At 42.6% G+C, this 21396-nt stretch overlaps 1 protein-coding gene across 3 annotated transcripts in view; it reads left to right on the top strand.

Annotated features, from left to right (window-relative positions):
• The window catches only part of NEMP1 (nuclear envelope integral membrane protein 1), a 41258-nt gene extending 31602 nt beyond the window's left edge, over nt 1-9656 (top strand). For 2 of the 3 annotated variants that reach the window (XM_068267477.1, XM_068267479.1), the window contains exon 9: nt 4038-9656. In XM_068267477.1, coding sequence (XP_068123578.1) covers nt 4038-4275 — 238 coding nt within the window. In that variant the 3' untranslated portion in view covers nt 4276-9656. Of the gene's footprint in view, nt 1-670; nt 744-4037 lie in introns of all 3 variants that reach the window. The other variant, XM_068267478.1, reaches the window with a different exon arrangement.
• Nucleotides 9657-21396: the final 11740 nt, after the last annotated feature.

Raw genomic sequence — 21396 nt, forward strand, 5'->3', positions numbered from 1 at the left:
CAACCACGCAATGCACACAAACACGGATGACGTGCGTTCGCATGCGTTGCGTTCCGCATTCGTGGCCATCCGCGTTTGTGATGTGAACGGGGCCTAAACTTGTTCTGGCATTTCAAATCCTTTAAAAAATACAAGACACATTTAAATCATATTATGTTTTTGTGTTAAAATAGTTTGTCAAGTGTATGTACATGTTGCCTTTTAGGATGTTTGCAAGACCATTTTTGGCATTGTGTGATTGATGGTTCTTAGCTATTGGAATGATATGTCGTCGTCGTCCCTGTCCCTCCCCCCCCCCCCCCCCCCCCTCGTAATGCACCTTTGCTATCTAGCTGTACAGCATGAACTACCCCACCCCCTGCAATTAATTTATACTGCACATTCTCAAGATGGTAGTGTTCATCTTTCCTTATAAGGACACACACTGTATTTCACTTCCCCCAAATATAAACAAGCTGAATTATGCCTGCGTTTAGCCTTTAGTCGGTGTGTAGTCAATTGGTGTAATTGGTTTTGGGTAATTTTAGCCAGCTGAGTGAAAGTGGCCACATGCATAAGCTTGACTGTCACCTTTATATTTGACTGGAGTGTTTCTGCAGTAGGCCTCAGGATACCTTTGCATTAAAACATGTTTATACATATTTAAAATACGAATGTTATTGCTTGCTAGGTATTCCTACCCTGGAAATCTAGGCACCATGGTATCCCCTCGCAGGAATGACAGAAGAGAAAGGGAGAACCTGGTACTTAAGTTTTTGTGCATTTTACAAAACCGTTCATTGCTTTATTGTGATTTTCAAACTATTTTGTGTTTGTTACAAAGAAATGTATGTGGCTGGTGCTCCTGTGAGCAAACAACTGATAGTGCACCTAGAAGGCCTATGCACCAGGGTTATTAAGTAACAGCTACTGTGTTTTTTTGGACTATAAGACTTTTTTTTTCTCCCCATAAGCAAGGAAAATGTCACTGCATCTTATAGTCCAAATGCAGGGAGTTCCTGACTTGTGATTGCCTGCCAATATGAGCCTTCAACCCGCCGCAATGTCGGGGACTCCCTGTACTGTGCCCATGCAGAGGAGGACACTGGGACAAATGGGGGGCGCAAAGAGGATGACAGATGCAGACACATGGGGACAGAGAAGGGCACAGGGAGACACAAGAGGGCATGAGGTACAACATTGGCATAATCCACAAAATGCCCCTTCACCATGGATGCACCAGGTTTAGTATATATATTTTTCTCCCCCCTAGTTTTTGTCTTGTAAACCAAAGTGCATCTTATGGTCAGGAACATCTTCTAGTGCGAAAAATATGGTAAAGAGCTAGGGCTCTGTTCAGTCATATACTGTAAGCAGGAGACTTGTCTCTGAATACATTAAACACTGATTATCGATTACACAAGGTCTTTTCACTCTGCTATTTCTACATGTTTTCCATACTGGGAATCATCCAGGTAACTGCTGCTTGATGTCAGCCAAAGCCATGCGGTGTCGAAGCTCTCACACGGTCTCCCGCTTTTTTTCTTCTGATGTCGCTCAACCACATGGGCTCTGGGCCTGTTTCCACTACACGCAGGTTGGATGCAGAAAAACTGCCTCCAATGAAAGCCTATGGGCCTGTTTCCACTAAACGCAATTTTTCTGATGCAGATTTTCCCATAGGCATTCATTGGAGTCAGTTTTTCTGCATCCATTCTGCATCCAATCCGCGTGTAGTGGAGACAGGCCCTCTGCTGAACATACACTTGCCCAGTCATTTGTGAATGAGGTATTCTTTTCCTAGAACTATTCCTGGTTATAGAGGCTTGCCATACCTCAAAGCAGCAAGGTACTCTAGTGGCAGACTTTGGCAGCATAAAACATAGTAGTAAAAAAAAGTGCTACTCCCCAACCTGTTTCAGACCACCTCGGGTTTCTTCATCGTTGTAGCTGGAAGGTTAACCACCCTGGCGTTCTATTAAGATCGCCAGGGAGGCTGCGGGAGGGTTTTTTTTTTTAATAAAAAAAAAAACTTTTTCATGCAGCCAACTCAAAGTTGGCTGCATGAAAGCCCACTAGAGGGCGCTCCGGAAGCGTTCTTCCAATCGCCTCCGGCGCCCAGAATAAACAAGGAAGGCCGCAATGAGCAGCCTTCCTTGTTTTGCTTACATCGTCGCCATAGCGACGAGTGGAGTGACGTCATGGACGTCAGCCGACGTCCTGACGTCAGCCGCCTCCGATCCAGCCCTTAGCGCTGGCCGGAACTTTTTGTTCCGGCTACGCTGGGCTCAGGCGGCTGGGGGGACCCTCTTTCGCCGCTCCTCGCGGCGGATCGCCGCAGAGCGGCGGTGATCAGGCAGCACACGCGGCTGGCAAAGTGCCGGCTGCGTGTGCTGCTTTTTATTTGAGCCAAATCGGCCCAGCAGGGCCTGAGCGGCAGGCTCCGGCGGTACTGGACGAGCTGAGCTCGTCCAGACCGCTCAGCAGGTTAAGAGATGTTTACCACTGGTACCATCTGCTGCATTCAGTTATGTTACATGCAAATAAATTAGAGTTTTTTTGAGTAGTCCCTTAATCACAAAAAACTATAGTTGTTGACTGGCAGAGTGCATGTGACCGCATGATGTCATCCTGCAGATGGAGGGTGGGAGTTCTAAGGACATGTACTGTAGCTTTGGCAAACATTGCAGCAGGACTTCTTTAAATTTTAAGTGGCAGTTACTTCCCTAAAGCCCCATCTACACCATAAAAAATTTTTTATTCGATTTATTGATTCTATTCAGTACGACATGTCCGATCGGGGTTCGATTCAATTTGCCATTGCAAAAAATGGCAAATTGAATCGAATCCCAATCAGACATGTCGGATTGAATCAAATCTGATAAAACATTGTATGGTGTAGATGGGGCTTTAAACTCCATGACAGAGAAACGATCTGACTGGGTGGTAATACTATAACTGCTGTGATTGGTACTGTACTCTATGTAATTGCAGGCTGGTCTACTGTTTGTGACTGAGGTAACAGTGTCAGAATTTGTTTATTGCAGCTCTAGTAGGGTTGGGTGTTTAAAGTTGTGAAACTGCTAGAAAAAAAAAAACGAATGTCGCTCATCCATTGATACTCCGGTTAACTTAAAGTTAAGGTCAATGATCCATTAGGGTAAAAGTATTGCCCATGGGAACTTTCTTCCTTTTTTTTCTTATCTGAGTAGAAAGATTGCCAAACAGAGCTCTTTTTGTCAGTAATTGATGAGGTATGACTTTAAAGCCTTGTACATACCTTCAATTGTGATTGGACAATTTTACCACCTACATGTAGTATGAGGATCAACACATTTAGAATACGATCAACAGATTGTATAGGTATACTCTTACTACATGAAGGTGATTAAAGTGGTCAGTGATTGTCCAATCAAAATTGAATGTGTATACCAGACTTAACCTGCCTGGCGTTTTGCGGGGATGATTTTTGTGCATATTTTTTTTTTTTTCATGTAGCTAGCCTAGCACTAGCTACATGATTTCCCCCCCCCCCCCCGCTTCCTAACTCCCACCCCCCGATCGCCGCCGGCGCAAAGACCCGTCCGGAAATCCCGTTCTGAACGGACTTCCTGGTAACAAATCTATTATGCCATTACTTTGCTGATATAAATCTTACTATTTATGAGCTTACATCACACTGTTTAAGCACTGCAGAACATTTTATTGCGTATAAATACATAAGGCACTATTTTATGGAAAGATGCCAGAATCAAATCAAGGACTTTATTTGGATTTATCTAAAATATAGAATATGTAAGCATTTAAAAAAAAAATAGAGAAATATACTAGGATGATTTTGTTGTTCGGTTCTATATTATTTCTCTGGGGGTAATATCTGAATGCCCACCATTTGCTAATTTGCCATTATACACAGCACTATGAATGCATCCTTTAGGGTTAATGCTTGGCTGGGTGCCCTTTTTATTGTATTTGATGTGTTAATAAACGTATATGATATATTGATTTTATTTCCTAATACTTGTGGCTAAGATTTGCCTGTTATTAATCATCTGCAGGTTCGCTGACTTTGTGGAAGGTTCCTGTCATCTGTCTCCAAATGAGGTCTCTATACATGAGCATGAATATGGATTGGGCGGTTCTTATTTGGAGGAGGAACTCTTTGGGGATGACAGTGACATAGATGTTCAAGAGAATGATGAGCGGGAAGAATTGGACTCTGTTCAACAGCCACCACAACAGTTCACCAGGTCACCCATCAATGGAGGCTCTCACAACTTCACAAGACACTCGTGAAACCTTTGGCACTTTTTACCATGGCCATTGGATTCTGGAATCTCTATTGGAAAGAAGGTCTATTGTCATATGGAAATGTAAGACTGAAACCCTTTATGTGGATGATCTACCTTCTTGGGGAATAAAGTATGCACAGTACCTGGCTTTCCTCAGCATCTCCAAACTCTGCACTTTGTGCCACTATGCAAAAATCCAGCCTACTTGGTCTGTCGTGAAACAAATGTGAACATGGAGAGGCATTTCAAGTTTTAGCAATGCTATATTGATGATACAACAGTTTAGATTGTGTTAAAAAGGGATATACTTCAACATTTTTTTTTTTTAAAGCGTTTCTACAACTGTTATCCAAAGTTTCAAATGTACCCCTTGCCCATAAAGCATATTTGTTGCTTTCCTGATTTGGCTTCTAGAAGGAAAAATCACAAGGCAGCAGTGTCCCGTTTGTTTACATGCAGTGATCTTATTTTGACTGGTGTGTGTTTGAGTGCTGATGATCTGCAATCTCTTGCCCTGCTCTGACACCACAGCCAGCAGAGAAAATCCTGAAGCGCTCCTCTTCCTGGTTTTCCCTCAGATTACTTATCCAGCTGTTCCAATAAAATATCACATTCCAGGTGTTCAGGTATTATGTGGATAAAACAGCTCTCTGATCCACTAGTAAACTTATCTTGGCACAAGGTTAGTGTGTTTTTTATCAGAGGAGTTTCCATAGCAGGATATGACATGAAGCTATCAGTCAATGCAGCTGCCTTATAGGAGTCAATTCAGTAATGTAACAAATTGCTCAGGTGCTATTAGAAGTCTCCTTTAATATTGTTGTTTTTAGCATTTAAGAACCAAAGATGTTCTGACGTTCATATGTTTGTCACTGCATAAGCTTTTTACGATGTGTTTCTGCAACCTTTTTTCTGTTTAGACACTATTGTATGTATGTTTTCCATTAAAGACACCCTGACAGCCAGCCTACTAATAAACTGATGGATGGATGGATTCCAGGCCTATCTCCACACCGGAGGAGTACAGGGACCTATGCTGTGACACGCAGGTCTCCTCGGTGCATGGTAACTGTGTAGACCCTTAGTGCTGATGGACTAGTACTATACCCACCTTTTCATTGTTCCTGTTGTTTTAGGTCTTTCTTATTTGGGTTTAAATAAATACAGACCTCATCTGTGATCCATATTTGTCATTAAAGCATTTAATATACTTTATTGGGTGGTGAGCCCCTAGGTCACAAGTTCAAATCTACAATCTCTCAATGTATATTTTAGTCCTATTTTTGTTATCACAGGAGCGTCACTTTCTCTCCATTACCAAAACTTAGTGTCAATGGCATGTGACACGGTGGGCATGATTCACAAAGCTTTTTCACCTGTTTTACTCTTGTTTTCAATTTATCTATGTTACATTTTTAAAGGGGATCTTTGGTGGTTAAAAAAAATAGTCACTTACCTGGGGCATCTATCAGCCCCCTGCAGCTGTCAAGTTCCACGCCTTCCTCCTACGATCCTTGGTTCTCGCTCCCACACGCGTCACGGGAGCTTACTGTGCAGGCGCAGTACAAAGTTTTCTTGTACTGCTCCGGATGATGCACGCGGGAGCGAGCACGCGTGCAGACGCAGTCTAGCCGTGTAATGTGACCGGGCTGGGAACGGAGGATGGCGCGGAACATGACAGCTGCAGGGGGCTGATTCTTTTTTTACCACCAAAGAACTCCTTTAAAGCTCCCAAAGCGCAAAACTATAATATCATTAAGGTAAGAAAAGTAATGTTGAAATGAAGTTAATCAGGAACAACTTACTTTGACTGATTATTTTGCTGAAAGGTTATTTTTATGAATTGAGTGATAAGTCATTTATGAGAAGTGTTGTGAATAGAGCCCAATGGGTTAAGCATGTGTATCCTGGTGTGCTTGGGGCAGTAGGTTGTATTGTCCATGGATGATGTTGACAGATGTGATTGACGACTTGTGGCTGGCCAAAGCACTATATCATTTAAGCCTTGAATAAACATAGGATTTAACTTCCAACCCATGCCCAAGCATTCTCCAAAAGGAATTTTGAAAGGACCATATGGAAAATGCTTTAACAGACATTTTATAAAACTTTTTTTTTCTTTTTATAAAATGTCCCTTTTAGTGGCATACCTAACAATAAAGGACAGACAGAACTGATGTCAATGCTACAAGCCATTTTGTACCTTAGTGTTAATTTTTTTTTACTTTTTAGCTGGTTTTCCAGACATGGCCCTTGAGAATATGCTCACTTGCAACCTGGTCAACAGTAGAGGCTGTCTGCGAGATTATAATTTTGTCTTGAACGCAAATTGATTTGGGCCAGTCAAATGCACTTCTTGTTTTATTGGTTGGCCCAATTCCAAGTTGCACACAACTTGCATAAAAGCCAGAATTAGAATCTCATTGACCACCTCTACACAGTACATGGATTGGTGAACAACACACCCAAAATTCCCATAGTACAGAGTCCGAGTTGTATTTATGTAGATTTGTCCACTTTCTGTTCAGGTGCCTGCAGGGCTGTGGAGCGGGTACAAAAATCATCCGACTCTTCAGTTTATGAAACCTCCAACTCCAGGTACCCAAATATTGCTGTGACTCCACAGACCTGGGTGCCTAATTAGATCCCCTCTCTGACACAGCTGAAACATGGGCATGGCTGCTCCTGCCACTGATAAAATGAGGGTTCTGTTTGCTGAAATCATTGCAATGTTTCTAGTTTTTTTTTTTTATTAGATTGCTAAAGAACATTCCTCATCTTTCAACTAATTTAGTTTTTTTTTTTTTTTGTTTTGTTTGTACACCTACAAAATATATTTAGTTATACCAGGATTATGCCTTTTTAAAATATACAAATACTATATTAACTCTGAAACTAAGCACCAGTTGATGCGGCTGTTGAATTCACCTGTTGGTTTAGCATATTTATGTCCCCATGATGCTAGATCCATCTCCATCTGTGCTGATAGGACAATCTTCTATGAAGGAAGTGCAATATGGTTGAATTGCATATGTATGTCCCTGCTGCTCTGCCATTGGCTGTCCTAAGCCCTCCCTGCTGCTATTTTTCTGTCTCCCTCAGCATCCTGTGCATTGCTTACTGCGGTCATGCTCCTGTGACATGTCTCACTACTCTATAACTTTTCTCTCTTTCCTGAAAACAGATCATTCTGCAAATTACTGCTCTCCTAGCTGCTTTTCTTATATGCTCTCAGTTCTCTTTGCTAACCTACATTTAGGGGGCTGAAGACCCATACACACTGGCAATACTTGCTTCCTAAAACATTTTGTCATAATTTCATTCAGCCTTAGTCCATGTAATCATGCTATTTGCCAAGCAGTAGGGCCAATGGAGCGTCTCACAGAGTGGGCAAGGTCAGTATAGAGAACATTGCCCTTGGCCGAGACGGTCCACCAGGCTGATTGCCGAGGCACCAAGGAGGATATTGAGCCGCTGTACACAAGCTAGATTGACAGAGAACCATCTAGCTTAAGAAATAGTTGGAGGCACACCAGAGGAGAGAATGCTGTGGTGCTTTGCTTTTTAAGCAGGGAGAGAGAACTGGGTGAATAAAGTGCCCCTAGCACTAGTGGTAATGTGTACCCTAATAGAGTATTAACAAAAGTCATTTTAATTTGATGGTGTTCCTTTAAAAAATAGCTGGAAGCACACAAGAGGAGGAAGTGTGCTGTGGTACTTTGCTTTTGAATGCAATTGGGGAAATGAGCGAACAAAGGTAGTCAGTAATGACGTATAGAGGCTTAAAGTGAACCAGAGATGAAAATAAACTGGGATAAACAATTGGATCCTAAAAATGAATTTTAGATATCTCGAGGTTTTATTTTATGTAAATCTGCTTTGTAAATGTTTATAATGTTTCATAGTCTCTGCTCAATTGCAGTGTCTCGAGTCCCAGAGTGAAATTACATGATGTATTGACCTTTTTTTATCTTTTCCTCTCACAGTAAGAAGCCCAGGTATCTGCTTAGGAAATTGTTTTAAAACTGTAATTTGTTATCAGTGAGCCGACTGAGTCCTGACTAGAGAAAAACTGTCAGTTCCATCGCTAATTATAAACTCTTTCAGGCAGGGAAAAAAAGAGCACAGCACAAGGGTCTGTATGCTTGCCAATGTATATGCACATGTCTATTTCATCATGTCATCTCTGGTACACTTTAAGAGAATGTATGAGTGTATCCAGGGGTACTTGACAGAAGTGAGCCATGTACAAAATAACTGGCTACTGAGGGGCTCAGGTAGGGCAGGGTTTGTATAAGGCAAACACAGCCAGGACTTATTTACTCTAACTGCACTAAGGAGCCGGAATGCCTGATGTTTGGTGCTGCTTGTCTGTTGTTTGTGCAGTGGCTGGATAATGAGGAACTCCAGCCTAAATAAAACATACTGTCATTAAATTACATTAGTTATCTTAGTTAAAATAGATAGGTAATATAATCTCTTACCCACACTGTTTTAAAAGAACAGGCAAATGTTTGATTTCATGATGGCATCCATCTTTTTGGTTGAAAGGAGGTGACAGGGAGCATGAGACACAGTTCCAACTGTCCTGTGTCCTGAGCACCTCTCCCAGTTGCTAGGCAACGTGACTAACGACACAGGAAATCCCATCATGCTCTGCACAGAGTCAGGGAAAAAAAGCCCGGGCTTTTTTTCTTTGATGGGTGGAGCTTAGCTAAAAATTATGCTTTGGTAAGAAAAACAAAGTTCTGATGCTGTGAAACTGTTAAAGAAACACCAGGCCTTTTCAGTTCTGCTGAGTAGATTTTTAGTCTGAAGGTTCACTTTAAGGACTCTGACACAGGAGACCAGGGTTTTCAAATATCCGCTCTTCCTTTTCAGTTAGCTAACATCTTTTCAGTAAGGAGACCTTGTGCAAGACTCCCTAACACTGCTACTGCCTGTAGAGCGTGTCCTAGTGGCTGCAGCTCTGGCGCTTTGACTCCACCAGGAGAAAACGTGATATAAAGGTCTTGGAAGGATTTTCCTTTGAGGACAGCCAAGCTGCCACAGTCCTGCCAATAGGTATAGTTTAGGGAGAAACAATATTATCAGGGCACATTGATTAATCTGAATCTTTTATACCAGGACAGAAGCGGTGCTGCATATTTGTAATAAAATATCTAGTAATTAAAAAAAGAAAAAATAGTGGCGGCAGAAATCGCCACAGAGGATCACTTTTCTATGTTATGTTTTCAGTATTTCAAAGTGCAACGTTTGTGTAGTATTGTAATAAATTTATTTTATTAAAAAAAATTATTTTGCTTTTTATGTTTCATTTTGTCTTGTATTGGGTTACTGTGTAGAATGTCTATTTAAAAAATAAACTTGAAACTAAATTAAAAATATTATTCTCCTATGTTTGTCAGTCATCAAATGATGCCAAAGTAGGTCTGCACTCAAAACCTTACTTTCGCACTAGGTAGAACGTGGAGGGTTAAAGCAGGGCTGTGGAGTCAGTACAAAAATGATCCAACTCAGACTCCAGGTACCCAAAATTGCTCTAACTCATTTGCCTAATACTTACCAGGGATATGGAGTTTGGTACAAACATCATTGCACTGGTTTTATGAAACCTCCAACTCCAGATGCCCAAAATTGCTCCGACTCCAATTCCACAGAGTTAAAGGCTACCGGAGTTTCATTGCCTTCTGTCAGTTATTGAGGCATAGCTCCAGTGCTGCTTGGATGCTCCTTTTCAAAATCCGGATCAGATTCTGATCCAGATAACCCGCTATCCGATCCGGGTCAGATATCAGAGTTCAAAATTTCCTGATCTGAATCGTATATCCGACCCTAGTTTCCGGCGGATTCGGATATCCGGTTAGAAAACCGGAAGTGGCCTTTAAATTGCTTTAAAAACGTTTTTTAGGGTATATAAGGCATGTAGCATCATTATTTTGTAAAGAAGAACACTGATGATGTGGGGACTTAAAATCCCCCCCCCCCCCCCAAAAAAAAATGAAATGGCTGTCAATTAACATTAGGCCCAGGTTCCAGACAGCAGTCGTGCAGCCCACATTGTGTCCAAAGTCCAACCGCACAACTGGGACATGGCAGTTTTCAGCCAAGACACCTCCCAAAAATTACGCAGCAATTGTGTTTTGGGTTAAATATAGGTGGTATCAGTGGCCTGTGGCACCCTGGCGGTGGGAGCTGCACAGGCAGCAGGAGCAGGGCAATGCAGCAGGTGTAATGTGTGCCAGGAGCATGCTGGACGTGGCACGTTGCAATTGGCACTTAGCACGTGTCACTTGCCAAGTTTCACGTGGCACTTGCCACATGTCACGTGGCAAGTGACATGTGCCGAGTGACAGTCAGACAGCAGAGGAGAAGACACTAGTGCACACTAACTGTCACACTGGCACTGCTCACAGCACAACAGTTCTGTAGAAAGCTAACACAGTAGTAGTACTACTACTCTAACAACTACTAGCACACTGACTACAGTACTAACTACACAATAACACAGTAATCCTAACCTAACCAATACCTAAGGCTAATAGCTGGCCAGCAGGTGGCCTGGTCTGTGCACAGCACACAGACACATAGCAGCTGCCTGCAGCAGACACTCTGTCACACAAATGACATCAAGCTAATTAATGATTTAACAATAGTGTAGTGATAGTGAAGGGGTAATCACTAAACAGCTTATCACTGTGTACAGCCCTTGGCCCAGCATCACTGGAGCACACACTGACTGTCACACTATGACATCAATCAAGCTAATTAACGATTTAACAATAGTGTAGTGATGGTAGTGAAGGGGTTAATCGCTGAACAGCTTTAGGTTTATAATTGTGTACAGCCCACTTGCTAGGTCACCAGCACTAAAGCATGTCTCTCAGTGAGCATTCAGCAAGCTAAGACGATATGTCTCATCATGGCAGCCCTCCTTATTATACAAGGGGGCGGGCCAGTCTTTCTTTCTGTGATTGGGTGCCAGGGTTTAGGCTGGGAGCCCTCTGGCTTAATGAGGTCAGGTGGGGCTGGCCAGGGTTCCCCTCTGATTGGTTGCTAGGGCTTCTGCTGGGAGCCCTTTGGATCCAGGAAGTCATCTCCTTAGTTACAGTATTTTGGATCCAGATATCTGCAATATCCGGGTTATGCGCCCAAATATCCGCAGATAGCGGAAACCGAATCAGATAGCGTAAAAAAAGTTCGGATATCCAGGTTACCCGGATATCCGGAATCCTGATGAACAGCCCTGCATAGCTCTCTTCTCTCTCTATCCTTGCCCTGGAAAAAATATGGCATTAGAGTGTACCAGAGTTGACAAATAAATGTTTCATACATACCTGGGGCTTCCTCCAGCCCCATCCGCATGGATCGCTCCCACGCCGCCATCCTCGGCAATCTCCTGCTCCGGTATTGGATCACGTAACTTCGGCCAGTCTGCGCAAGAGGTGTGTGCTCTTTACGTATCTCTCCAGCAGCCGCCAGAGAGACGCACTTCTCTTGCGCAGACTCGCCGTGACTGGCCGAAGTTACAGGACCCAGTTCCGGCGATACTGAAGGCTGAGGATTGCGGTGTGGGAGCAATCCGTGCGGATGGGGCTGGAGGAAGCCCCAGGTATGTATAAAACGTATTACTCTGCTCTGGTTTCCTTTAACAACTTTTCCAAATTATGGCTATACTGTATGGATATGCTATTCAGAGCCTTCGCTCTACTTAGGGAAGTATCAAACCTGATGTGAATGTCTCACTGCAGGTTTGCTCTAGTACCATGGATAAATGATGGTAAAAAGGGCGCTGGGGATTTGGGCGCAGCCATAGGCCGCTATGTGAATCATGGCTATAGCAGCACTCAGTAATTTAGGGGTTGTGATAAGACAGCCCAAATTACAATACAAACAGCGTAACTTTGCCGCCAGCAATAGCTGAAATTACGTCTCATCCCTGACTCCATGGCAGCCTGGAGGGGGAATAGTAAGTAAGACATTAGCTGGTGCATGTGAGCTGTTACAAATGACTAAAAGGAATGTTTTTATCATGAATTCTCAGTTTGCACAGTATTTACAGATCTGTGGCTTCTCCTGCAGCACATTCCTGTACCTGATATCACTACCGTATTAGGTTCCTTTCACACTGTGCCAAAAAGTCACAACATGCATTAGATGTGCAGTGCGACCATTCAGTGAAGCATACAGTACAATGAAACTATGCTTCACTGCCACTGTAACTGCTCGCGTTGCTCTGTAAATGCACAGCATACTGTGCGTTACTCCTTTGGCACAATAGGAATATCATTGCATCGTGTTGCGATGATGTAGTCTGTTGGGGCAGAACACAACAGACACAGTGTGAAGGACCCTTACAGTGAGAGACAAGTCTATTTCCAGTACTTAGCACTGACCTTGCTACCTGCTTATTTTATAACCTTAGCTAGCCAAGTATGGGTGAGGTTTCTAAATGCTCTACTAGATATAATCAGATAAAAAAATAGTATCTAAAATGTCATGGGATGCAAAATGCCTGTATATTCTGTTGTTCAACGTATATAACACAATGAGCTGTAAAGTCTGTCATTTGTCTGTTAATTAGTACATGTTTGAACTCCTATTTGCTGTCATAAAACCATATTTATGTCTCCTGTCCCAGTGAACTTTGGTCAAGAGGTGCACCGCAATGGCTGTAGAAGCACCACATTCCAGCCACCAGGAAGTAAAGGCACATCCCGCTGTACAAGCAAACTGTCCACATATGTACAGTGCTGCCAAGACCATTTGTAGCCAGTCTACTGTAAATTATATTTAATGGTTGGGGTAAGCTCCATATGGATCTCAATCTGCCTGGTCTTACTATTCTTAAAGTGGGATTGTCACCATAAAAATCAAGTCAACAGCAACTGGTCTGAGTATATTCAGTGATAAAGATTCTACTCCTGCATGCAAAACTTTTTCTGCTGTTATGGTTTGGAGTTATCACATACCTTAGAGCAGTGTTTCTCAACATTTTATTGGTATGCACCCCTTTTAAAACCCTGTACTCTCCAAGTACCCCCTAGCATAGTAAACATTATCACAAGTACCCCTTGACAAATCTATATTTAATCGTAGTACATGATAATTGGTTCTAAACAATGTCCAAGCATTTACTATTGCTTTTAACTAGCTAAAATACTAATTTGGTGTTGTTTAAATAAGATCTATAATTCTCTAAAACTTTAAATCTGTTATTCTTGGTTAAGTATATCAAGCCTGAGTACCCCCTGGACCCATCAGAAGTACCCCCTGGGGTACGCGTACCGCATGTTGAGAACCTAGGCCTTAGAGCACTGGCCCTATAATTGCCATCAGCTGGCAAAACAGTTGCATGCTGGGGGTCTTTTTATCTATAATATATTCCTTCCCTTTATTTCCCCCTCCTTCTAAGGACATAAGACAGCGCACTTCTTAGTATAGACCTCAGTGGGTGTGTCTGAAGACTCTGGGAGGAGGGCAGGTAATGAATGCACAATTAGCAAGAGGAGAAAAAAAGAGTGAGGGCTGGTGCACACCGAGCGGCCTTTTTAGCGTTTCTGCAGCCGCTTGCGGCTGCGGATACGCTTGGTCAACGTATCTCAATAGGGTGGGTCACACCAGAGCGGGAGGCGTTTTGCAGAAACGCATACTCCCGGGGTGAGGCATTTTTTTGATTATGGATGCGTTTTTGCCTCAGTGTTAAGTATAGGAAAAACGCAAACCGCTCTGAAAAATGGCAGTTCAGAGCGGTTTTGCAGGCGTTTTTGTTACAGAAGCTGTTCAGTAACAGCTTTACTGTAACAATATCAGAAATCTACTACACCAAAAACGCTTCCCAAAACCGCAAAATGCTAGGTGAAACGCTACAGAAAAATAACAAAAAGCGTTTCAAAATCTGCTAGCATTTTGCGGATCTGCTAGCGGTTTTTGGTGTGCACCAGGCCTGAGGGATGAAATTGTCAGGATTAGCTTCATTCAAAGGTAATCAATATGGAAACTAGAATAGGATTCTCTGCTTTTACTTCAAAAAGTCACAAGGATCATAACGTGGACAGTACAATACATCTGTTATGTAAGTAGAACTGGTATTTATCTACTTACATATGTGTTTTTTATTTCTAGGTTAGCATGGGTGTCACTTGTTCTTTAAGAAAAACAAAACATGATAGCTTTTTAGCTTTTATCAGATGAGTCAAATATTATATAATGTTCTTTTACTTATTATATTCAGCAGCTTAAAGAGGAACTCCAGTGAAATTAATGTAATAAAAAAGTGCTTAATTTTTACAATAATTATGTATAAATAAATTAGTCAGTGTTTGCCCATTGTAAAATCTTTTAAATTCCTGATTTACATTCTGACATTTATTACATGGTGACATTTTTACTGTTGGCAGGTGATGTAGATGCTTCATGTTTTTTTTTGGCAGTTGGAAACCGCTGTAAACAGCTATTTCACACAATGCAGCAAGTTTCACAGACAGGAAACTGCCAGGAGTACATACTCAGTTTCTTGTGGGAGGGGTTTCACCACAATATCGGCCATACAGCGCCCCCTGATGGTTTGTTTGTGAAAAGGAATAGATTTCTCATGTAAAAGGGGGTGTCAGCTACTGATTGGGATAAAGTTCAATTCTTGGTCGGAGTTTCTCTTTAAGGCTAATCTCATCCTAAGTAGTGATGATCAATGATATGCAAATTTTTCTGATTTGATGCAAATTTTTATGCAGCTTGAAAATGGACCAATCAATTTAAACCTGGGTTTAAATTGGTCTATTTTCAGACTGCATATATTTACATATAAATTTGTATAAACTCTGAAAAATTGCATATCATTGATCATCCCAAATCCGAAATGTACACTTTTGCAGAAAACGGGGTTGATCTGCACCAATAACCAAATCGTGAGCAAGCAAACCTATAAAGGGTAATTACAAGAGCAGTTGCTCCAAAAGAATGAGGTTTAATAATTCAAGCACCACTATAAACAGTATGTAACAAGTTCATTTTACTAAAGATAATATAGCACAACTTATAAAAAAGCTTACATATACAATGATATCAGTATCGTAATAAACCATAATAATGACTTAGGACCTTAATATAACATGACCCTAGTGGTTCCACTTGGGTGAAATTAGCCGAATGGCAGCGGTAGTGTCAAGTGCTGACCCGTGGCTTTGGCCATGCTCAGTTGTAACTCTATGGGGGGGGGGCGCCTGTCTAGCGCCGGTACCGGGTGCTAACGTGCCCGCCCGGTGAATTCACCACTTGTCAGTAGGGACGATCAATGATATGCAAAACATTTCTGAGTTTATGTAAATGTATGTAAATTTTTATGCAAATATATGCAGCTTCAAAATGGACCAATCAATTTAAAAACCTGGGTGGGACTTGATTGGTCCATTTGCAAGCTGCATATATTTGCCGAAACCTGGAAGTATTTGCATATCATTGATCTTCCCTTCTTGTCAGCTGCCCATGTGAAAGAGACCTGCTCTGTTCACCTTTTTTTTTTTAGGGGGGGGGGGGGGGGGGGTATGCTATCAATAAGTGACCTCTGTGTGGGGGAAATGTTTTCTTTTTCCATACTGCAAACATTCTTGAAGCTAAAAATAGCATACAAATTTGCATTAACTTGAAATGATTTGCATCTGATTGACCTTGCCTATCTATGGCTATAGTATTCATATAGCAAACCCCTGGTCCCCATAGGTACTGGCAGCCTATTCAGTGACTGTGACGTCAAGCAGCATTGTGTTTACCAAGTAGTGCAGTGAAAGGTGAGGCTGCAATATGGGCACTTTTTGCCAGTATTGCATAGAATAGTACAATGCAGCACAATGCAAAGGGAATACATAACTGACCGATACAGGCAGCCAAGGCATTCATAACTATTCTGTAGTTTAATAATCCATTCCATAACTTATTGAGGTGGATGTGCTGCTTCGAACAAGCTGGGTAATAAGCCTGTACCTTACCCTGCAATAATTCTCTGCTCAGCCACAGGATACTTTGCCCTTGCTTGTAACTCATAACAGTGTCATCTGATTTGTTCATTTGTCTGTATGGACTTTCACCAAGGTGATATAGAGTGCACAGATGGGAGCAGGACAGTGTCTAGCTTTATATCAGGGGTGTCAAACTCAAATACAAAGTGGGCCAAAATTGTACACTGGGACCTAGTTGCGGGCCAAAATTGTACATTGGGACCTAGTTGCGGGCCAAAATTGTACATTGGAACCTAGTTGCGGGCCAAAATTGTACACTGGAACCTAGTTGCGGGCCAAAATTGTACACTGGTGCATTGTTTACATCTGTTCTCTCCTCTAAACACCCACTAATCACCCATCAATCACCCCCTGTCACTGCTACCCATCAGATCAGACCCTAATCTGCCCCTTGCGGGCACCCAATCACCCGCCACACCCTCAAATAGCCCCCCAGACCCCCTCTGATCAACTCACCAGTGCACTGCTTGCATATATTCTCACTTGTAATCACCTATCAATCACCTATCAATCACCCAGTCCCCCCCTGTAACTGCTACCCATCAGATTAGACCCTAATCTGCCCCTTGCGGGCACCCAATCACCCGCCCACACCCTCAGATAGCCCCCCAGACCCGCTCTGATCAACTTGACAGTGCATTGCTTGCATATATTCTCCCTTGTAATCACCTACTGATCACCTATCAATCACCCCGTCACCCCTTGTCACCACCTGTCACTGCTACCCATCAGATCAGGCCCTCATCTGCCCCTTGCGGGCAACCAATCACCCGCCCACACCCTCAGATAGCCCCCCAGACCCGCTCTAATCAACTCAAAAAGTTAGGAGTATGGTGAGTTCATAGAAGATTTTATTTTTTTGTCACAAGTTAGCGGAAAATGACAGTTTGTGAAAAAAAACAATAAAAATCAATTTCCGCTAACTTGTGACAAAAAATAAAATCTTCTATGAACTCACCATACTCCTAACTGAATACCTTGGGGTGTCTTCTTTCTAAAATGGGGTCATTTGTTGGGTTCCTATACTGTCCTGGCATTTTAGGGGCCCTAAACCGTGAGGAGTAGTCTTGAAACCAAATGTCACAAAATGACCTGTGAAATCCTAAAGGTACTCATTGGACTTTGGGCCCCTTAGCGCAGTTAGGGTGCAAAAAAGTGCCACATATGTGGTATCGCCGTACTGAGGAGAAGTAGTATAATGTGTATTTTTACACATACCTATGCTGGGTGGGAGAAATATCTCTGTAAATGGACAATTGTGTGCAAAAAAAATCTCATTTACAGAGATATTTCTCCCACCCAGCATGGGTATATGTAAAAATACACCACAAAACACATTATACTACTTCTCCTGAGTACGGCGGTACCAAGTGTGGCACTTATTTGCAGCCTAGGTGCACTAAGGGGCCCAAAGTCCTATAAGCACCTTTAGGCTTTACAGGGGTGCTTACAACTTAGCACCCCCCAAAATGCCAGGACAGTAAACACACCCCACAAATGACCCCATTTTGGAAAGTAGACACCCCAAAGTATTCAGAGAGGGGCATGGTGAGTCCATGGCAGATTTCATTTTTTTTTGTCACAAGTTAGCAGAAATGGAAACTTTTTTTTTTAATTTATTTTTTTTGTCACAAAGTGTCATTTTCCGCTAACTTGTGAAAAATAAAATCTTCTATGAGCTCACCATGCCTCTCAGTGAATACTTTGGGATGTCTTCTTTTCAAAATGGGGTCATTTGGGGGGTATTTATACTATCCTGGAATTTTAGCACCTCATGAAACATGACAGGTGCTCCGAAAAGTCAGAGATGCTTCAAAATGGGAAAATTCACTTTTTGCACCAGTTTGTAAACGCTATAACTTTTACCCAAACCAATAAATATACACTGAATGTTTTTTTTAATCAAAGACATGTAGCAAAATAAATTTGGAAAAAATGTATATAGAAATTTTACTTTATTTGAAAAATGTCAGCACGGAAAGTTAAAAAAAAAATCATTTTTTTGACAAAATTCATGTCTTTTTTGATGAATATAATAAAAACTAAAACTCGCAGCAGCAATCAAATAGCACCAAAAGAAAGCTGTTTTAGTGACAAGAAAAGGAGGTAAAATTCATTTAGATAGTAGGTTGTATGACTGAGCAATAAACCGTTAAAGCTGCAGTGGTCTGAATGGAAAAAAAGTGTCCTTAACCTCCTTAGCGGTAACCCCGTGTGTGACACGGGGTAAGCCGCCGGAGGGTGCCGCTCAGGCCCTGCTGGGCCGATTTACATAATTTTTTTTTTTTGCTGGACGCAGCTAGCACTTTGCTAGCTGCGCCAGCACACCGATCGCCGCTATCCGTTGCGGCGTGCGCCCCCCCCAGACCCCGTGCGCTGCCTGGCCAATCAGTGCCAGGCAGCGCCGAGGGGTGGATCGGGACTCCTAATGACGTCACGACGTCGGTGACGTCATCCCGCCCCGTCGCCATGGTGACGGGGGAAGCCCTCCAGGAAATCCCGTTCTTCCCTAAGGCGATCGAAGCGGGCGGGCGGATGCCGCTGAGCAGCGGCTATCATGTAGCGAGCCCTGGGCTCGCTACATGATTTAAAAAAAAAAAACTGCTGCGCTGCCTCCTGGCGGAATTTTTCATACCGCCAGGAGGGTTAAGGGGTTTTATGACTGCAGTCCTTAAGTGGTTAAAACCTAACTATTTCCTACAAAGCAACTGACTTAATTGTTGTGACTAGTGATGGTCAATGAGATAAAAACAATTCAGAGTTGATGTAGGATTATGGAAAATGCAAGTTTATGCAGCTTGAAAATGTGCAGTGCAATCCTTCCAAGGTGGTATTTGATTGGTCCATTTTCAAGCTGCATGAATTTGCATACAAAAATTACATAATCTTTCATCAACTTGTGTGATAGGTCATTCCCACCATGTGATGTTGTGTCACTCCACCTTGTTCTGCATATGTAGTGGGAATGAGATAAGTAGCAACATTCACAGTTAAATTCATTTGTAAGTGTCGCTATCCTTTAACCTCCTTGTCGGTCTAATTAATCCGGCAAGGAGGCAGCGCAGAACTTTTTTTCTTAAATCATGTAGGGAGCCCAGGGTTCGCTACATGATAGTCGCTGAGTGGCAGCATCCCCCCACCCACTCCGATCGCCTTCGGCGATCAGAGTAAGCAGGAAATCCCGTTCAGAACGGGATTTCCTGCAGGGCTTCCCCGGTCGCCATGGCGACGGGCGGGATGACTTCACCGACGTCGGAACGTCACAGGGAATCCCGATCCGCCCCTCAGCGCTGCCTGGCACTGATTGGCCAGGCTGCACAGGGGTCTGGGGCAAGGGGGGCGGCGCGGCGAATCGGCGGCGAGCGGCGGCGATCGCGTACTACACGCAGCTAGCAAAGTGCTAGCTGCGTGTAGGAAAAAAAAATTATGCAAATCGGCCCAGCGGGGCCTGAGAAATCCTCCTGTGCAGGTTACCCCGAGCTGAGCTCGGGATAACCGGCAAGGAGGTTAAAGTATAACTGAAGTGCATAAAAAAAATCATACCTATGGAGAGGGAAGGCTCTGGGACCTATAGAGTCTTCCCTCCTCTCTCTGTCTCCTCATTCCAGTGCTGCCACTCCATTCCATGTATTTGACCATCTGGTTGAATACACCTTTGTGAGCCCTTGGAAGCATTTGTCTCTCTTAGTGCTTCCAAGGACAGGTGCCTCCATACTGCACATGCACAAGCATGCACTCACTCGCACATGGACCCCCCCTGTTCGGAAGCGCTTGGAGACACGATTGCTCCTGAGAGCTCCCTGAGGTGACATATTTGAATGGGAAACCGCACTGGAACAATTCCACTGAGAGAGGACAAGGAAGGTTCTATCCAGAGCCTGCCCTCTCTATAGGGGAGTATCTGACTTTTTTTAATGTGGCTACAGATTTGTTTTACTACTTTGTAATTAACCCCCTACGCATATCTACACCCCTTAAAACTTTACTTGCTGCGCACCAGGGGCATAGATATGCATATTTGTTTATTTACCTGCCTGCTCGCGATTGCTGGCATACTCCTGTTCATTTTCATCGCCATCCCACTGGTCTGTGATCTGTGAATGGGAACAGCTGTTCCCAAAGCTGATCACAGTGCCTGTGATGAATGAAAGCCATCATAAGCGAGATGCTGGTATTCATTCCCAAGGTGAAAGTTTACTGTTTACAGTACACAGGAATTAAGTGTGGCGGCATTTTGTGGCCAAAAAATAAAAATACACCCATGTACATTATTATATTAAAAATTAATACTTTTTTTGTATTAGTTTTTAACCTCTTTCACCCCTACCCCATAGTTACCAAAATAAAACACTTAAAAATGACATCATAAAAGATAAAAAAAAACAAATAGTTACCTTTGGGACTTTTTTTTATATACTCACACTTTACCCAAAGGGGCTAAAGCCAATATGTACTCAAATTGGTTACGGTTGATAACCTGAACCTCATAGATGAAAGTCTGTGCTACCCCCATGTCTGAGATACTAATTCTAAACTTAGAATTAGTATCTCAGACATGGGGGTAGCACAGACTTGTGTACCCTTTCATCTATGAGGTTCAGGTTATGAACCGTAACCAATTTCATTACATATTGGCTTTAGCCCCTTTGGGTAAAGTGTGAGTGTATCTGTCTTGCCAGTACTATTTCTAGTAGTGTAATATAGACTTTTTTTTAATATGCATGTCACAAGTGTATATTACTGTTTGTTTGTTTGTTTTTTTGTACAAATACAGGTTTGAAGTTATTGATATCGTATAGAAAAAAACACTAAATGGAAAAAATAAGCCTTTATCTCCAAATAAAATATTATCGCCATACATTGTACTAGGGACATAATTTAAATGTTGTAATAACTGGGACACAGTAACAATTGTGGAATTATTTCCGTGGTCAGCGCACAAGATGCGCACCGACACTGCGTAAATCCTCCACAAGCGTGTAATTTGACAGAACCCAGCTTGGGTGCAATGCACCTGTAGAGGGCAATTCCCACCGGCAGATGGAGCTGTGGAATGCAGATGAACACAGCCTCTGCACGCCACAGATGCCAGATGGGAATTGTATGAGTTG

This window comes from Hyperolius riggenbachi, chromosome 2 (assembly GCF_040937935.1).
Source record: "Hyperolius riggenbachi isolate aHypRig1 chromosome 2, aHypRig1.pri, whole genome shotgun sequence".
In the NCBI taxonomy this organism is placed as follows: domain Eukaryota; kingdom Metazoa; phylum Chordata; class Amphibia; order Anura; family Hyperoliidae; genus Hyperolius; species Hyperolius riggenbachi.